Genomic DNA, 22,309 nt, shown 5'->3' on the forward strand with positions numbered 1-22,309 from the left:
GCGATATTTTCTCCACTGCGATGCGAGACTAAAGTTAAAGTCTTGCATCGCAGTGCGAGAAAAAAAATCGTCATGACGCCGGGATATCGGCATCACGCCGACATATTGCCAGTCTTTTCAATGGGACCAGCGGCAGCAGCGCACTAAAAAGAGATGGAGAATGCCAGGGAGTTCTGCCACAGCTGTCACAGCTGTGACAGCTGTGGCAGGAGTTTCCTTCATCCCCGCGGGGAATGAATAGCTAAGGGCTATGGGTGATTGGCAGAGCGCTCAGCCAATAGCTAAGCAGTAGCTGCTATTGGCTGAGTCCTCAGCCAATCTGCACAGCCCTTTCAGGAGGTGGGGATTTTTAAATCCCCGACTGCTGAAAGAGCTTAATAGCAGTGCCGGGGAGCCAGCAGGAGGACGCGGCTGAGCGCAGGAGAGGTGAGTAATAATTTTTTAAATTTTTTTACCACTTATTGATGATTATCGGGGAAGGGCTTACATTTCAAACCCTTCCCCGATAATCATTCTGCGGGGCTTGGCAGAAAGTAGTGCTTTCAACGGGATCGGCAGCCGATCCCATTGAAAGCAATGGGCTAGAATGCCGCAGACTTCTGCCACAGCTGTGGCAGAGGATTCCTTCATCCCCGCAGTCCCCGCTGTGGCAGAAGTCCGCGGCATTCACCCTATGCTTTCAATGGGGCTAGCGCTGCTGTCACTGGCCCCATTGAAACCACTTGCGATATGCCGGTTCTATACCGGCCTCTTTCTTGCGCTGCGATGCGAGAGTTTTCTCGTGCTCTGGCAGCGCAAGAAAGAAAATATCGCCAGTGGGTGGGAACCCTTAGTGACTTTTCTGAGCGACTATCTGAATGATAGTTACTCAGTATATAGGTACCTTAGGGCTGCCAGCACACATATTTTAACTCTTCTCCACTTACCCATCTTCTGCAACTTCCCTCAGAACCTGGCTCCCTTCACCTTGCAGCATCTCCCACCCTACATGCACCCTAATACACTTAACATCTGTACATACATAGGTACTGGCTGGTGACTGGCTCATACAGCTTTACTACCCTCTTTAGAAAAAATGGCTGGACCATCGTACAGAACAAGCAGTTGTACTTCTTGTGCAACAACTATTTCCTCATAGATTGCAAGCTCTTATGAACAAGGCCTTAATCCTACCATTCAAATTGCTTATTAGCTCATAATGTGATCTGCATAAAGCGCTCATACATATGGCAGTATTACAGTTCCATTTTGTACAGAGACGAAAAGGTACATTACCCTTTCTCGTACTTCTGCGTACCCCCATTTTCATATGGAGGAATATAGAGATATTTTCTGCATAGGTAGAGATTAAAGGTATCTTTACATGGGGCGATTATCACTGGGAAAAGCGAATTCGGGCAAACATTGCCCCATGTACACACCACTGCCAATAGGGCACTGAGCGAGAAATCGCTCACTTGTCGAAGTTGCTTGGTTGTTCGCAGAACTGAAAACCAAGTGACTGTTTGGTCGTTTGAACAGGAGCTTCTCAATCTATGAATGACTCCTGTTTATGGTGAATGGAGGGGGTGGCCTGAACGATCTCTGTTCCACTACTCTTCCACTCAATTAAACGATTATCACTGGTGTGTAAAGCACAGGAGCGAAAGTTGGGCAGCAATCCATTATCCTGCATAAAGTTACCTTTATTCTCTTGCTTCTTGGGTAGACTATCTCCATATACACAGTCAAACACAGGCTGCACGGCTTTGTATTTAAGGAGCCATTCAGCCTCCATGTAGTACTACACAGACTCCATGCCAGCGTCTATGAACCTTAAAAGGAATCTGTAAGGTCCTCTAAATTGGCCAGGCTGCAGGCACCATGGTAGAGTGGTAGTCATGCTGATTTCAGCGGTCTGTCACTTATACCAATCGGTTTAGTGGTTTTGCAAATCTCACTTTTGAAACTTTGCAGGGCTGGAGTGGAGATGAGTCTAATGAAGCTCATGCATGTATGCACAGTAACACGGAGGTACCAGCCAATCAGCATTTAGAGGGAGGAGGAAAGCAAGAGGGAGCATGCATATATGAGCATGCATGAGCTTCATTGGACTAATCTCCTGTCCGGCCCTTTAAAGTTTCAAAACCACTTAGCCGATCTGTTTAAGTGACAGACCTCTGAAATCAGAGTGTCTGTTAGCATACTCTGCTGCCCGGGCAACTTAGGGCACCTAAAATGTTCCCTTAAAATCTCCTCTGATCTATTTTAATTTTCCAACAGCAGGGTTTCTAAGAAACAATTTAATGGGATCTATGAAACCACAGTCAGGCGCACCACGTGGGGCGGTCTAATGAGGCGTGTACCCCAGTGCCGATTACTATTGGGGAACCAGGTACAAGCTATTCATTCTTGGCAAGACTATTTACGTGCATTATTATGCCGGCGAACTGAGAAAGCTAGTTGGATACAGAAGTTCCATTGTAATTCAATGGGGTAACTTGCAGCTTTTGGAATCTTACACAGGGCAGAACTGGACGCAGAGAATTTTCTGTCCTTTTGAGAATTCTGCACCAAAATCTGTGGATTCGAAGTGGCTTAACTTTACATCCATTTTTATTTTGGTGTGGTTTTCCGTGACGCCAAATTCCTTTGTGACCAGTGTGAAAGGTCCCTCCCGGTGCAGAATATTGAACATGCCGTGTTTATTTTAAATTGTGCAACTCGTTCATCATTCCACATAGACTTTAGGTGGAACATGTGAATGGGGTATAAAATACCTCCTTTGCTTTCATAAACTGCAGCAGATTCTGTCGGAAACCGGGCTTAAATCCCGGCGGAATCCTGAGCGTGGCCTTATAGTTCTATCTAATACAGAATAAATATACCTGCATCTTATGGAGCTGATGTCCTATCAACAAGCACCAAAGTAGGCCAGGCTATCGTGATCTTCTTTCTTCCCCGCAGATTTGGATTGTCATCTGCCCCACTGAACAATTTCTGGATTAGGATAATGTTTTGGAGTATTTTTGCAGGATTAGTCTGTTCCATTCATTCTCTCTATATAATTGAAACAATGAATCACACACGTACGGAAACATATAGAGACATCGTCTTCTATCTGCAGCTTCTTCCACATCACATGTCCAATATGTAACATAAAACATCTGCTGGTTTTGGGTTCAAGGCTTTTTCTATTAGCGAGAAGCAAGCAGAATATATGGGAAGACTCAAGTAGTTTGCAGTTTGTTTCTTTTAGTCGGACTGTTTATTTTCCAAGGAGGTGAGCAATTGGTGTGATAAAGGCAAACAATTCCAGAAGAGATTACCCCCCCCCCCCAACTCCAAAGCTGCAAGGTAAACTAAAACAACAACTAAAAGCCTCGGACTGACTAACGATGTGATAAATAATCTAACGCAATGCCATAATACGGGATGATAATGCTGGAGCTGCCTACAAATAAGGTAAATATTTCAAAGGAACATTATTCTCACTGCCTTCTGTGCAAACGCTGAATAGTTCTGCGTTTCTATTTTTCACGAAGATGTTTAAACTCTTAGGCCAGATGCGCATTTTTGTGCATTGGCTATTGCGTTCTTCAACACATGCAGCTGCGTTTTTAACTATACTTTTTGTACGTGCAAAAAACCCACATGACCGTATTAGTGCAAAATTTTCCTGCACAATACGCAGTGCACGGGACCCGTAGATTGCCAGCGCAATGAAGTACGCAGCATGTTCTATTTTCCTGAGCATATGAAAATAATTAGGTTAATTAGAGATTTCAAACTGCGGGCTTTTTTGCACACGCAAATGTGCACGGTTTGAGTACACAAAAAGTACTGTAAAAAAAACGCAGTTGCGCGCATAAATGTGCAAATGCCCAATACGCTAAAACATGGCGCAAATACATGCGTAAATAAGAGATAATAAATAGAGATGAGCGAGTGTACTCGGTTCGGGTGTTTTTGCACTCGAGCACCGCTTTTTCCGAGTAACTGACTACTCGGATGAAACGATTCGAGGGGCGGCGGGGTGGTGGAGCGGGGGGTAGCAGTCCCACTCCCCACTCCCCTCTGCAACCCCCCGCTCACCCCCGGCGCCCCCCGAATCTTTTCGTCCGAGTAGTCAGTTACTCGGAAAAAGCGGTGCTCGAGTGCAAAAACACCCGAACCGAGTACGCTCGCTCATCTCTAGTAAATAACCATACTTTCATGTGAATCCAGCCTTAAGTCTCCTTCACACGGCCGTGTGTGTTTTTACGGTCCCCCATATGCATTGTATGAATACATTATTGCCGCGATCGAGTCCCGAACTATAGCCACGTATTTTCTGCCATACACACGGCCTCTGCTGCATATAGGCAAGAAATATGCAGTACCGATGAAACCCATCGATTGATGTAAAATGCTCGGAAGGACCAATAATGCTTTAATCGGGCCAGCTCTATTCTTTCCCCAATGTTGTACGTCGAGTAATTCCCTCCCCCTCTTTTTTTCCAGCTTCTATTGAAGTCTATGGGAGCTTTCTGCGTATCTGGGCAAAAGATAGGGCAAGACCTATATTTCCACGCCAAATATACGATCGGCGACCGAAAACGGTCGTGTATGTGCTATTTCTCTCAGCATGATTTTTTACGCACCTACAAATGATTCATCTGAATGAATACATTGGAATGGTCGCGATTTTTGGGTGAATTTTTTACACGGCTAAATACCTGCATAAATACGGTTGTGTGAATAAGGCCTTAAAGACATGGCTAAATTTGTGAGATTGACCAAGATTTGAAAAACATCGCTGATTTCTTCCAAAATAGTGCTACACCTGTCCAAAAGGTTGTGTGCAGTTCTGTTGCTGAGCTCCATTCACTTCAATGAAACACAGCTGCAATACCAGACACAACTCATGGACAGGTGTGGCACTGTTTCTGGAAGAAAGTAGCCATGTTTTTCTAATCCTGGATAATCCCTTTAAAGGGGTTTTCCATCAAAAGCAACATTAGTGGCAGTACGAAAAAAGTCTTAAAAAACAAACACAATACTCCGTCAATGCTCCCATCCTCCCAGCCAAGCTCCATGTATATTTGCTACAGCGATCATGTGGTTGTTTACCTAATTGACCTCTACAGCCAATAAGAGGCCCTGAAATGGAATGTCATAGGTGACGTCCCATAAACAGGCCTTAACCCTTTCCAATCCACTGTCTGACGTCTAAAGACATTCTGATTGAAGGCTGTACAGCTCCGATGTCAGAAGACGTCCAGCAGGGTATACTTACTGTATATTACTGGCTGCTCTGCTGTTGGGGGCCTCTCCAGCATGTCACATACCGCAGTACTAGCTCTAGCCAGCAGATGGCGCCATTGTATAATGGCAGAAAGAGAAAGCTCCCTAGAAAACTCTGAATCCAAAAATGGATTGCAAAGGGTTAAACTCTACATTAGAATCCCATGTGATCCCAGCTGAAGGGTGATCACTGGAAGACCCAGTGATTCAAAGGGCCAGTCGATGTTGCGCAAGAGGCCATTCTTCCCCTCTCTTCCTCACTGCAGGCTCACTGCCACCCCTGCAGCGAGGAGAAAATTGAATGGAGCGGTGGTCAACGCCACTCCATTCATTTTCAGTGGGGCTGCCAGAAATAGCTGAGCCCTTGTACTCTGCTATTTCCATCACCCTCCTTTGCTGATGTAGAGGCCAGTGTGCAATCAATCTGCAGCCAGAGCTCCTTGATGATGTCACCAAATGTGCCCTCCATCTTGCATATGGGCAGCAGTTTCATTGGATGCCTGCAATACATGACCTAGCCATATATAACATAGGCACAGTGTAACCAGCGGCCATTTTAAAGTAGAGCACAAGACAGCTAAGCTGCATCACATTTATATGGCTATATAAAACATGGTCTGTACATTGGGGAAGGTTAAACTTTTGCTGGTTTCAACATATACAGCAGCAAAGAAGACAGACAAAATAAGCTTTAGCATGGGAAATATTGCAGTTTTCTGTTTGTGGCCTCAGATGTCATTCAAAGTCGCAGGTTCGGCCACTACAAATGGGGTACAAACCATATGCAGCTACCAGTTGGGGTTGGGGAATTCAATTACGCTGTGCCAAATATCAACATCTTCCACACTGGAACAAATATCTGTATGTGACAAAATATGACCTCCACATAGCGGTCCATGTGGTCAACACCAAAATGCTGCCCTAAAAATCATATGTTTAAGTGAGCGCAGCCACACGGCCGGAGAACTGTTGATGGGAGCCATGCCCAGGTTGACAAGTGTCGGACCATGCACAGTCTGAAGCCAGGCAAGATCATGTATGACAATGGGGCCAACCAGCTGGCAGCCCGTCGCCTTGGCAATCTCCCACACATATCGTGCCTAGCCCATGTGATGAACCTGGTAGTACAGCACTTCCTAAACAATTACCCAGGTTTACATTTCCTGCTGGAAAGGGCCAAGAAGCTGTGCTCACACTTTCAGTGTTCACACCCAGCCGCCTTTCGTCTGGCAGGGGTGCACCATTTAACCGTCTCATTTGTGACGTGTCTACACAGTGGAATTCCTCATTGCATTTGTTGCAGAGGCTAAGTCAGCAGTAGAAAGTGATCATGGAGTACCAGATGGTGTATGCCGTTAGCAGGCAATGTATGCAGGTCAGTCACATGACGCCAGTGGGGTGGCTGCAGAACAAAGATATATGCTGTTTTAGCCTGTTTTGAGGAAGTGACCAAAATGGTCAGTTGTAATGGTGCACAGATCAGTATGACCATCCCTGTTGTCTGCCTGCTGGGGGGATAGTATAGGTCCAGAGGCAGGGTATGTGTCTATGCAACATTCCTCTATCCCTCACTAATCCTGGCTATTCGACGCGGATAGCGGGACCAGCCAGAGGACACTCTTAGGCCTGACCCCAAGAAGTGTAGGCCATTATCCTTAGGCACTCTGGGGTATATGAGTGCATTTATGCTACAGTGCTTGCAGGAGGACCGTCGCATATCCCACATTAAAACATCAGATCATTACTGGTATTAATGTAGGCCATCCTCCTTAATCCTAGCTACTACGCCAAAATTACAAATCTCATTCTGGCAGTGGAGAAGGAACACTATCAGGACTGACTGTTGAGCTTGAGCACAGCATCTCCCCATGGCTCCCCATGGATCACAAGCCTGCAGCTCATGACGCATGAGCAGAAAGCTGCCGAAACAGCACCACCACTGGTGGCAGGGCAAGTCTAACCGCCTGCAGCAACAGCGCAGAGTAGGACAGTCACAGACAGCACTTATCCATGATGGTGCATGAGTATGTCAGCTCCGACATGGATGTACTCAGACATAGCGTTGGCGCCTTTGACTTGTGGGTGTCTAAGCTGGATGAGTGGCCAGAGCTTGCACAACATGTGCTTGCCTGCCCTGCTGCCAGTGTGCTATCAGAAAGGGTGGTCAGGGTGTAATAACTGACAGATGCATCGGCCTGTTCACAGACAATGTGGATCGTCTAATATATATATAGCAATGAACCAGGCATGCAAATAGGCAGTCGTTCAAAGTTTGAACAAATTCTATTTACACTGAGCGAGAAGTTACTCACTAGTCGTGACTTTTCAGCTAAAACGAAGTGACAAGCAACTACTGAGCTTGTTTTCTTGTGGATCATTTGAGTACATATAACTTATTGATTAACTTTATATCTATTTTATTTGGGGGTGAAAGTAACACCAATTTTGCCATTGCGATTGGGGATTTTGTTTTACGCCATCCATCATACAGTATAAATATGAGTGGAGCATAAGTAGACAGGCAGATAACCTTCCCTGCAACACAATGACGATGGAGCAATGTCCGCTTTCAACTTTATTGCAAGGTAGAGGTAAAACTGTAGAACAAAGAAAATGATGCACTTAGCAATGTACACTAACATAGCAGTACATAGAATACATTACATACATGTGAGAAGACAGGAAGCATGTAATACAGCCATGAGGGATGATAAGTGTGCATGCGCATACACTAGGACACATGCTATGCTATCTGAATAACACACATAGGACTAGAAACTATAGAAGTGGTATAATCATGGAACTGGAAACATATATACACAGGATGCTAAGAGTAGGACATCAGGTAGAAGTTATCACATACCGACGATGCCACTGTGAGCCTGGATAATAAAGGTTTGCAGAGGGTCTCTAGAGCAGTCCAGACATGGAGGGAATGTGCCAGAAAATGGCTACTGTGGGCTGAGCTGATGATGTCACTGAGGTCATGGGTAAAAGGTACAGCATCCCTCAGAGGACAAAATACACTGAGGCTCAGTATATGAATGCACACTAGATGGAGCCCTAACAGAAAGTCCATCTAATAATGCCAGAAATAAAGCAATATCATATACCTTATACAGTACAGACAATTTTACTGAACAGAGACTGCCAAAGGCATGACACTCCCCGTCTGGTAACCCAAGGTTACCACATTAAGACCTCTTCGTTGTGAGTAATAAAATTAGTTCTGTAACAGGTCTGAAGAAGAGTTTAGGCTCATTTTGTTTGCACAATTTGACTTCCACCTTTCTGACTTTCCCGTCTTCACTAGGAAAAACCTTGGTTATGAGTCCCATAGGCCATTTGTTTCTTTTTGACTGAGAGTCCTTGACAAGAACAACATTGCCAACTTCCATGTTGGGTTTACTGGAATGCCACTTATTCCTAGTCTGTAAGGTTGAGATGTATTGTTTCCTCCACTTTTCCCAAAACACATTTGCCAAGCTTTGTACCCGTCTCCATTGACACTTGTACAAGTCTTTAGAATCAAACTCACCAGCAGGAGCTGTAATTGCATCGAACTTTTGCGTGAGTAGAGTGGAAGGAGTTAGCAAAGGAGGGTCATCTGGATCTCTGGATATTGGCATTAATGGTCTCGCATTTCTGATAGCTACTACTTCAGCCATAAGAGTTGTGAGGGTCTCATGGGTGAGTCTTGAAGTGCCCTCGTGGAGGAATATCGAATCAAGGATCCTACGTGCTATGCCGATCATACGCTCCCATGAGCCGCCCATGTGAGAAGAATGTGGAGGGTTAAATGACCATGTGCAACCTTGGTTCGCAAGATATCTTCTTACATGGTCGCTGTCAATGTTTGAGGGAATATTCAACTCTTTGCACGCTCCAATGAAATTAATACCTCTATCAGAACGGATTTGCTTGACTGGACCTCTTATAGAAATGAAGCGTCTTAATGCATTTATGAAGCTGGATGTGTCCAAAGACTCAATAACTTCTATGTGCACTGCCCTGATGCTCATACAAGTGAATAGGACAGCCCAGCGTTTGCTGTTTGCTTCGCCTCCTCTAGTGCGCCGCGTGGTGACGGACCATGGGCCAAACACGTCGAGCCCAACATTTGTGAACGGTGGTTCAGTGCTGAGTCGGTCAGCAGGGAGGCTAGCCATTTTCTGCGACTGAAACGTACCACGGAGTTTCCGGCATGTAACACATCTGAAAATGACATTACTCACAAGTCTTTTGGCTCCAACTATCCAAAATCCAGCTGTACATAGAGCTCCCTCAGTGAACAAACGTCCCTGGTGTTTAGTCTGTTCATGGTAATGCCGCACAAGTAGAGACGCAACATGATCGTTAGGGAGTATTACAGGATGGCACTCGTTACTATCAAGCTGTGCATTTGAGACACGTCCTCCAACTCTCAACAGTCCATTAGCATCTATATATGGGTCAAGTTTCCTGAGGGAACTATCTTTAGGCACATTCTTTTGATTTTGGAGTGATTCTAGTTCTCTTGCGTAAATCTCTTGTTGCACACAATGGATGACAACGTCCTTGGCCTGTGTAAGTTCATCCACTGTATAGCCCTTTGGACAGCGGTGCCAACCTCTGCAATGACTTGATCTTGCTGGCGTGGCTCTGAAGGTTCTGGCGATATGAATTAAGCAACTTACAGCGCGGTTTAGTGACTTCCAAGTTGAGAACCTGTTAAAACGTTTAGATCCCAGCTGTTTGCTAGAAAGTGTCGTAATGAGCGTGGAAACTTGAGGGCGAACCTCTGCATCGGAATCTGGGTCTAGCAGTTCATAGGTGCTTTTCTTGTGAGTATCCAGTACTGGTTTATAAAGGAAAGTTGGCCCTGTGAGCCATGTGGTATCTTTAAGGAGTGGTGCTGGTACAGCTCTTGTAGCATGATCTGCTGGGTTGTGATCAGTCGGTACATAGCGCCACTGAGTAGGTTTTGATGACTTTCTAATCCTATGGACTCTGTTATGCACATACACATAGAATCTCCTAGACTCATTGTAAATGTAGCCCAGCACTACTTTGCTATCTGTATGAAATTCTGTGTCATCAAGTGTCATATCTATTTCTGTCACAATGAGTTCAGCTAGTTCTACTGCCAGAACGGCAGCACAAAGCTCCAGCCTCGGTATGGTAGGCTCAGGAGATGGTGCCAGTTTTGCCTTTCCAATCACAAACCCAATATGTGTCTGGCCCTTAATGTCAATCGTTTTGAGGTAGGCAACTGCAGCAATTGCTTTCACTGAGGCATCACAAAATACACACAGCTCTTTAGACTTGACCTCTGCAATAGGCACGTGTGCATACGGCCTAGGAACGTGTAGGTCGGATAATGCTACCAGGGAGTCTCTCCACTTTACCCACAATGTCTCCTTCTCTGGGGAAAGTGGGGAGTCCCAATCGCATGTATCTGCAGTCAAGTCTCTGAGCAGCATCTTACCTTGAATGGTCACGGGAGCTGCAAACCCAAGCGGGTCGTAGATGCTGTTGATCGTAGATAGGACACCGCGTCGTGTGAATGGTTTTGGCTTTTGATCCACCTGAAAGGTAAAGGTGTCGTTGTTGAGGTCCCAGTTGAGCCCTAGGCTGCGCTGCAAGGGTATTGTGGCCGTTGCCAAGTCTAGATCCTTCAGGTCATTGGCGTGATCTTGAGTGGGAAAGGCTTTCATGACAGCCTTGCTGTTTGAAGCTATCTTATGGAGTTTGAGGTTCGAACAAGCAAGCATACTTTGGGTTCTTCTGAGTAGGTCGATTGCTGCATCTGGTGATGGAAGTGATTTCAGGCCATCGTCCACATAAAAGTCTCTTTCTACAAACTGCCTGACATCTTGTCCATATTCTTCTTCACCTTCTCGGGCAGACCTTTTGAGTCCATAGATGGCGACTGCAGGAGATGGGCTGTTGCCAAAAACATGTACTTTCATTCGGTATTCCATTATGTCTTTGGTTTGGTCGTTGTCTTTAAACCAGAAGAATCTCAAGAAGTTCCTATGTTCTTCTTTCACTAGAAAACAATGAAACATCTGCTGTATGTCGGCAACAATGGAAATTAATCCTTTACGGAACCTAATGAGCACTCCTAATAGTGTGTTATTGAGGTCTGGTCCGGTCATGAGAGCATCATTGAGGGAGACTCCTTCATACTGTGAACTGGAGTCAAATACTACCCGGATCTGTCCTGGCTTCTTAGGGTGGTAGACACCAAAGCTTGGCAGGTACCAGTGTTCCTCCTTTTCTCTTAGAGGTGGAGCAACTTCCGCATGACCGTTTCCAAATATCTTCCCCATGAATGTGAAGAAATGTTCACTCATATCTGGCCTTCTTAGAAGGTTGTGTCTGAGTGAGAAAAAGCGCTTCAGTGCTTGATCTCTGTTGTCGGGGAGATGGCGTCTCTGAGTTTTGAAAGGAAGTGGTGCCACCCAATTGTTTGCTTCATCTTTGAAAAAGCCTTGTTCCATTATGTCCAAGAAGGCTTCGTCTTCAATAGAGGGGGCAATTTTGTGGTCGTCCTTTGTCCTCTGGAACACTGTGCACCCTAAGTGGTCTCTGTCTTCGTCACAGAAATGGGTCCCGATTTCCGTAGAGTCAGAGTATGAAATACTGCTAGGTGTGTCTCTTATAAGGAACCTGTTAGGACAAGGCTGGAAGAAGGATGGACGTCCATTTTCCAGTGTATTAGTGCAATAGGAGTTTACCGTGGATGGTTTGTGGACATTTCCTAGGCAGACGTCACCTACAATGACCCATCCTAGGTCTAGTTTCTGTGCAAATGGAGAATTCTGAGGGCCATTTACCTGTTTTCTGACCTTGTGGACTCTTATGATGTCCCTTCCAAGCAGAAGCACTATTTGAGCCTTAGGATCTAAGGCAGGGATGAGATGGGCCATGGTCTTCAAGTGCTTATGTGGTAATGCCGCTTCAGGCGTTGGAATCTCCTCTCTGTTGTTTGGAATTTGATTACATTCTATCAGTTTAGGTAGAGGCAGGGATGTTTCACCATCCATGGATTCTATTTGAAAACCAGTAGCTCTTCTTCCGGCTTCTTCAGTCACACCTGTGCAAGTCTTAAGTGAATATGGAGAGCTATGTCCTTCAATGTTGAAGATGTCGAAGAAAGTAGAGCTGGCAAGGGACCTGTTGCTTTGATCGTCAAGAATGGTATACAACCTTACAGCCATTTCTTTGTGTCCAATTGGATAAACTTTAACAAGACAAATCTTAGAGCAGGATTTACCTCTGAGGCCCTCTCCACAGACTTGGGTACACTGGGGTGACACTTCAGGAAGTACTGTGACTTTCTCCTCCCCGCCATGCTCTGTAGCCTGGTCTGAAGGCGTGAGAGTCCATGGGGCGGGCTCAGGATGTAAGGCCGTGGTATGCTCCTTACTATGACATTCTGAACACTCGATGTTTGCTGTACAGTCCTTCGCCCTATGAGATGTTGAGGCACAACACTTGTAGCAAATCTGGTTTTCCTTGAGAAAGGCTTTCCGGTCCTTAAGAGTTTTTTCCCTGAATCCTCTACATTTCTGCAATGGGTGAGGCTTCTTATGTAGAGGGCAGTCTTTGCAAGGGTCTCTTGTTGAGGGATGCACAGCAGATATGCTGGTTTTGTGTACTGCAACAGGTGTAGCTTTCAGGTTACGAAGTGAAGCAGGTTTGTTAGTTCTGATGTAAGTGGTTTCAAATGTTGAGAAGTCAAAACTTGGGTCGTTCCTAGTCTTTGATTGTTGGCTTATGAAATCCACAAAAAAGGAGAATGGAGGGAATGAGAAGTTGTGCTGTTGTTTGTACTTGGAGCCTTGAGTAATCCACTTTTCTTGTAGACTGTAAGGTAATTTCTGTACAATGGGGTTGACACCACGTGCTGTGTCTAAAAATGCGAGACCTTGCAAGTCTCCCTCACCTTTAGCAACTTCGAGTTCCATCAGCAGGTCACTTAATTCTCTCAGCTTCTGAAATCCTTTATTGGGAATCTTAGGAAAATCCTCAATCCTTTTGAAGAGTGCATTTTCTACCACTTCTGTTGAGCCATAACACTCCTCCAGTCTTTCCCATATCATTTTTAGTCCTCTGCTTGGGTAGTTAATGTTGATGTCTCTAATTCGCTTTGCATGTTCTGCTGACTCGTTGCCTAACCATTTGACTAGGAGGTCGACTTCTTCACTTACAGACAGGTCGAGATCTTTGATCATATTTCTGAATGACGAACGCCATGCTCTATAGCCTTCAGGTCTGTCATTAAACTTTGTGAGTCCTTTAGTTATTAGCTCACGTCGTGCAAAGAATTTGACGAGGTCTGTCATACCTTGATCTCTGCGTGGTAGATCTGAAGGTAAGTTGCTTTGTGGAGGTCCTATTGAGTTACAGCGATTCTTTGACATGCTGCTATGATAATAGTCACAGTCTAAAGGTTCATTCTTATTGGTGGCGACCGTGGTACTCCAAACATTTGTTGGTTCAAGCTTAGGTTGTACTGAGGGCCGACTGAATATCAAACTGCTATCTAATTTGATGTTGGGCATTTGGTGTGCTGAGGTCACTTGCTGTGTTACCGGTTGCTGGCGGAGCTTTTTTTGGAGGTTTGACTCCTCTCCCGGATCTGAGCACGAGTCGTCACCCGAGTTGGCATGTAGCTGAACATAGTCTGAAGTACGCTGGAGATTGTCTTGGTGACCAGAACTGCGCCTAGACATGTTGCTGAATCTTTCACTTGCGTAGATCGCTGCTTCTTCCAAAGCCTCTGCTTCAGCCACAGCAGCTGCAGCTTCTTTCTCTACTGATAGTTTTTCCAGTGCTGCTTCCATGCGTGCTTTCTCTACTTTTAATTGCCTTTCTTGCTCAGCATAATGCACTCGCATTTTGGCGGCTTCCGCTTTTGCACGAGCAATGGCTACTGTAGAGCTACTCACTGACCCTTTTGAGCTTCTGGAGCTAGCTGAGATGTGAGACCTTGTCTCATACAGTCCAGTCTCTAACGTTGACATGGTGACGCTCCGGACGAGCTTGCGTGCTTACCGCTGTAGTGGGCGTCCTGTAGCAGTATCTCTGCGTATAGCACAAAACGTGGTTTAGTATCCTGCTGTCTAGACTGCTGGTGCCCTGTGTCCAGCCTGTGAGAAGTCCCTGTTTCTCTATCCAGCCTGCGAAGGGGCCGTCGTTTTACTGGTATCCAGTCTGTAAGTGGCCGTCGTTTTACTGTTCTGTCCTCCCTATGAGTGGAGCATAAGTAGACAGGCAGATAACCTTCCCTGCAACACAATGACGATGGAGCAATGTCCGCTTTCAACTTTATTGCAAGGTAGAGGTAAAACTGTAGAACAAAGAAAATGATGCACTTAGCAATGTACACTAACATAGCAGTACATAGAATACATTACATACATGTGAGAAGACAGGAAGCATGTAATACAGCCATGAGGGATGATAAGTGTGCATGCGCATACACTAGGACACATGCTATGCTATCTGAATAACACACATAGGACTAGAAACTATAGAAGTGGTATAATGATGGAACTGGAAACATATATACACAGGATGCTAAGAGTAGGACATCAGGTAGAAGTTATCACATACCGACGATGCCACTGTGAGCCTGGATAATAAAGGTTTGCAGAGGGTCTCTAGAGCAGTCCAGACATGGAGGGAATGTGCCAGAAAATGGCTACTGTGGGCTGAGCTGATGATGTCACTGAGGTCATGGGTAAAAGGTACAGCATCCCTCAGAGGACAAAATACACTGAGGCTCAGTATGTGAATGCACACTAGATGGAGCCCTAACAGAAAGTCCATCTAATAATGCCAGAAATAAAGCAATATCATATATCTTATACAGTACAGACAATTTTACTGAACAGAGACTGCCAAAGGCATGACAAACATGTTCACTATGCTACAGGTTGTTACAATTATGCTGTGGTCTATAATTTTTGCACATTAAAAAAACTTTTAAAAAAAAAAAAAAAACGTTAACTTTATGAACAATGATTTCTCTTTTACAAGAAAATGTAAAAAAAAAAAAAAAAAAAACTTATATAAAATATTGACTGAGCGGTTTCCAATGAAAACCAGATATACTACAGTGTACATAAAATGTGTATACAAGCAGTGTTCACTATTGTGTTCTTAGTTCTTAAATGTGAAGGATCAATAGGTGTGAATTTGGTCCTATAATAGATGGAACAGGAATACCCAGTGTTTTGCCTCCAACTTCCCATTTATTACTCTGTTACATGGTGTCACCAGTCTTTCCAGATAATCAGGACACGCTCTGCTGCTTTGAATATTATCATGATCCGATGGCTATCTATCTCTCATGGATATCACCTGTTTAGGTATTAAATCAATGACCCGTTAAGTAGCTAATTATGACCTAAGAAGCTACATAGAGGATAGAGCGCCTATCATAAACCACCCACCTCTTAAGGTAGCAAGTATCTCATGATGGCTGCTCGCAAACCTATCCAACCAAGAAGAGGAGGGGACGCATGCATGTGGCTCTTTCATCTTAGGCCTAAAGGAGTCACCATCTGCATAATTCTTCCAATAGATTTCAGTAGAGAGAGTCATGTACATACAACCTTTCCCATATATGGCTGTGATCAGGGTTGGGACAAGAGGTAGGCATCTATCTTGGGTGCCACCTCATTATAGCTGAGGAACGAGTACGATTTAATTGAAAAGGAAAAACTTTGCACCGCTTAGCTTTACAGTATCTGTAATGTCCTTGCGCTGTCCATCGTCAGGATGTAATGTACAACAGTGGCAACATCAGGACATAGTGCAGCACCTCTAGCAGAAGAAGACCCAGTGCAGTGAAGGTGGTGCCAAAGCCTTGAATAGAGGAGAGATGAGTATTTTTTTTTTGCCTAAGGACTGTATTAATAATGGCGACTGATCCAGTGAGTCTGTATTAACTGTGAATATGGGCTGATTTAGGCGTCTGTAATCAAGGGGTTGTCCAGCAGTGCAATATTCTTTTGCCTTTAAAATTGGGGAATGGGGAGTTGTGTCATTTACCTGATCTGCCTAATGCAGCAAATCACCATGACAAGGGGTCAGCTAGGGCCTGGATTGGAAAGTTTGGACATGAGCCCACACCACATTTTCTGCACATTTGCTAGCCGTAAGGGATATTTCCATCTCAAACTTTGATAGAATATTTACATTATATGCCATAAAAGTCTTATAGTTATGGGTTCCACCTTTGGGACCTGTACCTATGTTAAGTTTGGACCCTCAACCCCCCCGACCCCCATGAATGGAATGATATAAAGAATGGAAATAGCTCTATAGTGTCTTGCTCTATGCTGTTTCCTTAACTCTCACAGAAGTCAATGGGAGTTATGAAAACAGTGTAAGACATCGAGCTACGCTGTTTCAGTAACTAGCAGCTAATTAAACAGCGTAGCTAAGCTATTTGCCAAATTCCCATTGACTTCTACGGAGGTTACAGAAACAACGATGCTCAGCCGGGCTCAGCTGTTTCCATCATCCCAGTCGTCTCATAATCAGTGGTGTTCCTGTTTCAGCCATGTTTGGCCAAGATGGGAACACCCCTCAAATCCAAGCCTGAATGGAAATGAGCAGGCCTTGAATGGTTATACAAAGGAGCTCGGTGTTATGGTATACTACCCTTGTTACGCCAGCCCGGGTTCCCTAGATCTCACTCACAACTTCTGTCCCTGCTTACTTGCCTCCACTCCTGGCTAACCCCAGGTGGCCAACTGGGTGGCGGTCCCTACTCTCACTAGGGACCGAAAAAGGGACGCTGGTGTACCTGGATGGAAAGGGTAGAATACCGACAGAAAAGGCAGATGTAAAGCAACCAACACGAGCAAATTAATCAGAACCGAGGCAGATGGAAAAACCTGGCAGATAATAGCAAAGTATAGCAGACAAGCTGACAGAAGCAGGAGACCAACAGAAGCAGACTAGTTAGCACACTGAGGGAAACCAATAACTGGCAGTGATTGCAAGTCTCTGCCCGACCTTTGAACAAAATCCTCCGTCCAGGGGCGAAGAGAGGGAGAGACAGCCCACTTCCAACAGAACATAACCGAAAGGGAGCTCGTGCACGGCAGCTGCACTCACAGGTGGCCCACGCCGGCCAGGCACCCACGCCCCCGACAGCCAGGCAGCAAGCCGGGAGATGAGCCCCGACCACGGGAACCTGCACACCGCCGCCCCATGAGGACCAGCAACCGCCGCATGGTAACACTCAGAACTTCACCTAACAATGTTGTCTTCTTGAGATACCCTTCGCTTGTCGCTGGGCCTCTCCCCTGATCAAGATTTCCCACTTTTAGGCAAAGCAAATAGTCGGAGCAAAGAGAAGCTCTTGCTCCGTAGGTCAACAGATGTCATTACAATGCATGGATGCCCTTTGATTTGAATGTGTGACATGTAATGCTTCACTTACCTTCTAGAAAGGGGACATTTGCTAAGTACTACTCCAAGGAATAAAAGTAAGACACCCCTCCACTCTTCCCCGAGTGACTAGTTAATGGCAAAGTGGTGCCCAAATATGGCAGCCCCAATAAAGCATTTTAGGAACTTGACTTCTATCTGCCAAAAATAGGGAATTCAATACATTGAAAATTAGCATTAAAAAAATCTGCAAAAGTAAAGCTTGCCACATGTCCTTCAGAATGGCAAAATGTTAGCAAACAACCTTAAACCTGCTGTAACATTGAATTGTGCTTTATGATAATGCAGGATGAATTTACACATGAAAGCGCCACATTGCACTCTATTTCTTTCCCTCTGAAAACCGATTACCATTTCAATGCCGAACTGCCAAGCTAGGTTTATGTAAGTTAGTAGCACTTAAAAAAGAAATAATGCCCATCAGGATGCTTACTGATAAACAGCAATACACAGCAGCACTGGGAACTATTGACCGACATTGTGCGTCAGCCCATAGGACAATGAATATCAACACGCGGTTCATGGAGAAATCAACACCATGTAACACGTGTGTTATAGAAAGGACTTGCATGGATCCAGCGAAAGAGAAAGTGAAGAAAGATCAATGAATAGCTGTGAAATGAATTGCATCATCTAGTAAATTATTCACATTAAATCCAAAATACGGCAGAGGTGTTAATGATGGTCTTTGTGCAAAGAGAACATTTTTGGAACGATGTATATTGGAAAATGCTTTAAAGAAGATCTTTCAGCTCCCCTGACACATCTGCTGTCATGAACGCTTGCATTCACCTTGAAATAACAATTCTGGAGTATTGCGATTTTTTTCCCTCAGTGCCCTGTCGGTGGCGCTTTGTTCAAGGGCCTGCCAGCACTGAACATTGATGTCTGCAGCGATTATTTGGGCGATAATCACCCCCGCTTAAAGTTACCTTAAGTCAACACTGATTGGACAGTCTCAGAGTTCCCGGGAACACACAAATTAAAGCGACCCTACAGTTTTGGGACATAATTCTGTCTCAGGACTGTAGGGAGAGGGAGGGATATTACCTATTCTTCTCTACCGTCTGTCCTTTCTTCTGGTTATGGGTCTCATTTTCAGCCATCCAAGATAGCCAATGACTACCTAATCCTCAAAATACGTATGGAGTGTTATACTCCCAATGCACTATAAATGCTCTTTGACTGGTCAGTGCTGCTCACGTGATCAGCACTGACCAATCAAAGAGCAGTAGCTAGATAGAAAATTGCAGTGGCCATCCCGGATGGCTTAAAACTGGAAGTAAAGCCAGTGAATCAGATGGATATCATAATAGAACAAGTGCAGGTAATATACTACTAAGCCCTTGGATCCCAGGGCAAAACTTTGTCCTGAAACCCGAGGGTCACTTTAAGAAAAGTAATGGCAATACCCAGTTGTCGTACTTTCCTAAGGGAAGGGTGTACCTGCATTTAAACAGGTCTGTTTTAAAGGGGTTGTCTCCTAAAGACTGCTTTTGGCCATCACAAAAAAATCAATGGTTGCCTGAAATGGCCAAAATTAATAAACTTTTCTCAAGTGTACGGGGACCTTAACTCAAAGTGTGCTAAAGTCCTTTAAATTAGACAATTAAGGCCAGTTTCACATCTGCGTCGGAACCTCAGATTCAGCTCAAAGTACCGCAAGAAAAGCACTGCATGCAGAGCTTTTTCTTCCGTCCAAAAGCCGGGCAGCTGGGCAAAAAGCGGACAGACCCCATTATAGTCAATGGGGTCCATCCAGAGTTGATCAGCTCCGTCCAAGGATGGAGCCGTTTTGCCGTGGGGATTGCCATATTCTGCTCCCCGTACGGAGCAAGAAAGCAGAATCCCCAACACAGATGTGAAACCACCCTACCATCAGCAAATATCAACCCTCTAGAGTCTAGAAAATACAGAATTAATTTAGGAAGCTTTACAAACTATACCATAATAATTCCTGAGAGGAGTCCTCTAAATAGACAGTATGTAACATTAAAGTTGTCAAAGCTTAAGAGATCAAACTGCAACATAGGGATCCGGAACAGCTGGAGAGATACAGGTCCCAAGAAGTGTTAAAGCAGCAAAAGGCCATGGAGATAAGGAGTGTTAAGTGTTGTGTAACTAGGGAGGAAATGCTTTATTTAACCTACTCGGGAATGCAATTAGGAAAATGCTTATTTAATACCTAGTAATAATGCTCACTATAATTAGCTTCATATCAGTATGGTTTTTTTCAGATCCCAACAAGAGAATCGGTGTAAGGGGGCTTAACAGGCACCATCATGATATGGATGCTTTGCCTGATCTCAGAATGCTGTGCTCTTGAGTGGGGTCCTTGTGTTGCAAACCATAGTGTTGGTATTTTCATGTCAATTATAGACTTTATTATTGATAAGAAAATGGTTATTTTTTGTTCTTATGTAACTGTTTTTTAAATGTTTTTACCTCCAGGCTGTTGAGCACAATGGCACGATCATGCAGGAGGAGTGAAGTGAGAGTTACTGGAGAACAGAAGGTCCTAAGAGCTCCATGGAGAATGGAAGTCAATAGTTGTAACGCAGCTGAATTTTTTGGGTTGAGTTAGCGTTCTTGTTAGAAAGAAGGGAGGCCTGCATGGAAAACGTGCCATGATCTACAGAGAATGCCAAGGAGATACCTCCGACAGGGCATCCTATCTACTAAAGCTGATGCTGCCTGCCAAAAGTGCTACCTGAGTGTAAGGAGCTCTGTATTACTGTCAAAGAAACCCTGTACTGTCCGTCCATGAAACTGAGCAATCAAAATGACAAAAAATACCACGATGTGGTCTGCTTAAGGGTATGTTCCTTCATGCTATATTCTGTCTGGTCAGACCTTTGACAGGGCCTTCTTTTCCCCTAGTGCTCAGAAAAATGGAGCCAACCAGCCCCACTATCTCCTCTATGGTGAGTCTATTAAAATATCTGCCTGTGGACCCCCCTGCCCTAGGACATCTTCAGCACTCTAAAGGCTGATTTACACACAATGATTATCGCTCAAAATTCGTCCAAACAATGGCTTTGGAGCGATAGCCATTGCGTGTAAATGTGTGCCCATTTGTGCACTTACCGGGCATTCTTCGTCAATTGCTGAGTTAAGCTCAGCATAAAAGACGTCGCGAGGGATGGCATGCTGTGCTCTCCGCGGGCAGCACTAATAGCATTGTATGCAGCCAGCAGCTCCTGGCAGAACAAAAGCAATGTATTTAGAGAACAGACCACCTGCCGTTCTCTAAATACATACAAATGAAGCGAGTTAGCTACTAGTGGGCTGATTAGCCCATTAGTACCTAATGAAAAATGACTGCTCAGAACTATCAGTTTCTAACGAATTTTGAGCGATCATCTTTGCGTGTAAATGGACCTTAAGGAAATAACTTTACTATCAGTAGAGGTCCAACAAGTGGGACCCCCACCAATACTAACAGTGGGGATTCAGTCAGCCTAAAGTGAATGAACTGGAGGTCACGTAGGCATGCAGCTGGTCCATTCATTTCAATGACAGCACCAGAGATTGCCAAAGTGCTTAAACTTGGCAATCTTCAGAGCTGTCATTAAAGTGGATGGAGCAGCTTTCTGCATGACCTATGCTCCATTTACTTTGGGACTGACTGAATCTCCCTTCTCAGGCTCAGTGGGGGTACCTCTGGTCAGAGCCCTACTGATCATAAAGTCATCCCCTATCCCGTGGGTAGGGGTTAACTTTATAACTTAGCACAACTCCTTTAATGGTCATTTGGTGATCCTAGCTGACAAGAGGTGATCACACTTCAGGCCCCATGGATTTTTGCTGTGGGATCCAGGGCCGGTGTAGCATGCTCTGAAAAAATGATTCTCCATGCGCATAAGCGGAAAGCAATTCAGGTTTCCGCTCGTGGATGAAAAATCACAGCATGCTCGATTTTTCAGCGGTTCACGCACGGACGGCTTCCATTGAAATCAATGGAAGTCATCTGACCTGTGGCACATCCGAAATTGACATTGCGGACGGGCCGCGGATTCCATAGGAAAAGGAGGAGTTAAAAAAAATCTGTACAGTGCATGTCCAACGGCGAGCCGTGCAGGCCATCCGCAGTAAAGAGAAGCCGGAAGAAGACAGATCCGCACAGACGCCAGCGAAGAAGACGACAGGTATGCAAGCTCAACTGCCATGGTCAGGGCCGCATTCCATGCGGGATTCGGCAGCTGGAATCCAGACCTGCCATGTGCATGAGGCCTCACTGTGATTATACGTTTTTGAGTCTTAAGCCGGCTCCATGGGAAAACCAGGTTCCGCATGCGGAATCCCGCAGCGGAATCTGTCTGTGCCCCCGGCCAGCGACCCCACGTACCTGCATTATCTGTAATGCGGATGACCACAAAGGATCACAGGTAGTCATGCGCAGTACAGATTTTATTTTTTTTAACATTTGTATTTCCCACGCCATAGCTAGATGATGATGCGGCAATGTTAATATGTACGGGCTGTGGGTCAGACGGCCTCTATTGACTTCAATGGAGGCTGTCCACGCAGAGTCCGCAGTAAAGAAGAGCATGCTGCGATTTTTCCTCGGCTCGCGGAATATGCA

At 45.0% G+C, this 22,309-nt stretch overlaps 1 protein-coding gene across 2 annotated transcripts; it reads right to left on the reverse strand.

Moving 5' to 3' along the window:
* Positions 1-7,783: 7,783 nt before the first annotated feature.
* LOC136621826 (uncharacterized) lies at positions 7,784-15,113 on the reverse strand. Of its 2 annotated transcripts, XR_010791279.1 has the most exons (3): positions 14,872-15,113; positions 14,311-14,605; positions 7,829-7,862 (listed from the first exon to the last, which is right to left on the reverse strand). XR_010791279.1 is itself a non-coding variant. In XM_066597598.1 (2 exons), exon 1 carries the CDS (start codon positions 13,815-13,817, stop codon positions 8,460-8,462), a length of 5,358 nt encoding a protein of 1,785 aa, XP_066453695.1. In that variant the 5' UTR covers positions 13,818-13,845; the 3' UTR covers positions 7,784-7,862; positions 8,129-8,459. The 2 variants fall into 2 exon arrangements, 1 of the variants encoding a protein (XP_066453695.1); XM_066597598.1 differs by lacking the exons at positions 14,311-14,605; positions 14,872-15,113 and adding an exon at positions 8,129-13,845 and having other exon boundaries at positions 7,784-7,862.
* Between the last annotated feature and the right edge of the window lie 7,196 nt (positions 15,114-22,309).

The sequence above is a fragment of the Eleutherodactylus coqui genome, chromosome 1 (genome assembly GCF_035609145.1).
Source record: "Eleutherodactylus coqui strain aEleCoq1 chromosome 1, aEleCoq1.hap1, whole genome shotgun sequence".
NCBI lineage: Eukaryota > Metazoa > Chordata > Amphibia > Anura > Eleutherodactylidae > Eleutherodactylus > Eleutherodactylus coqui.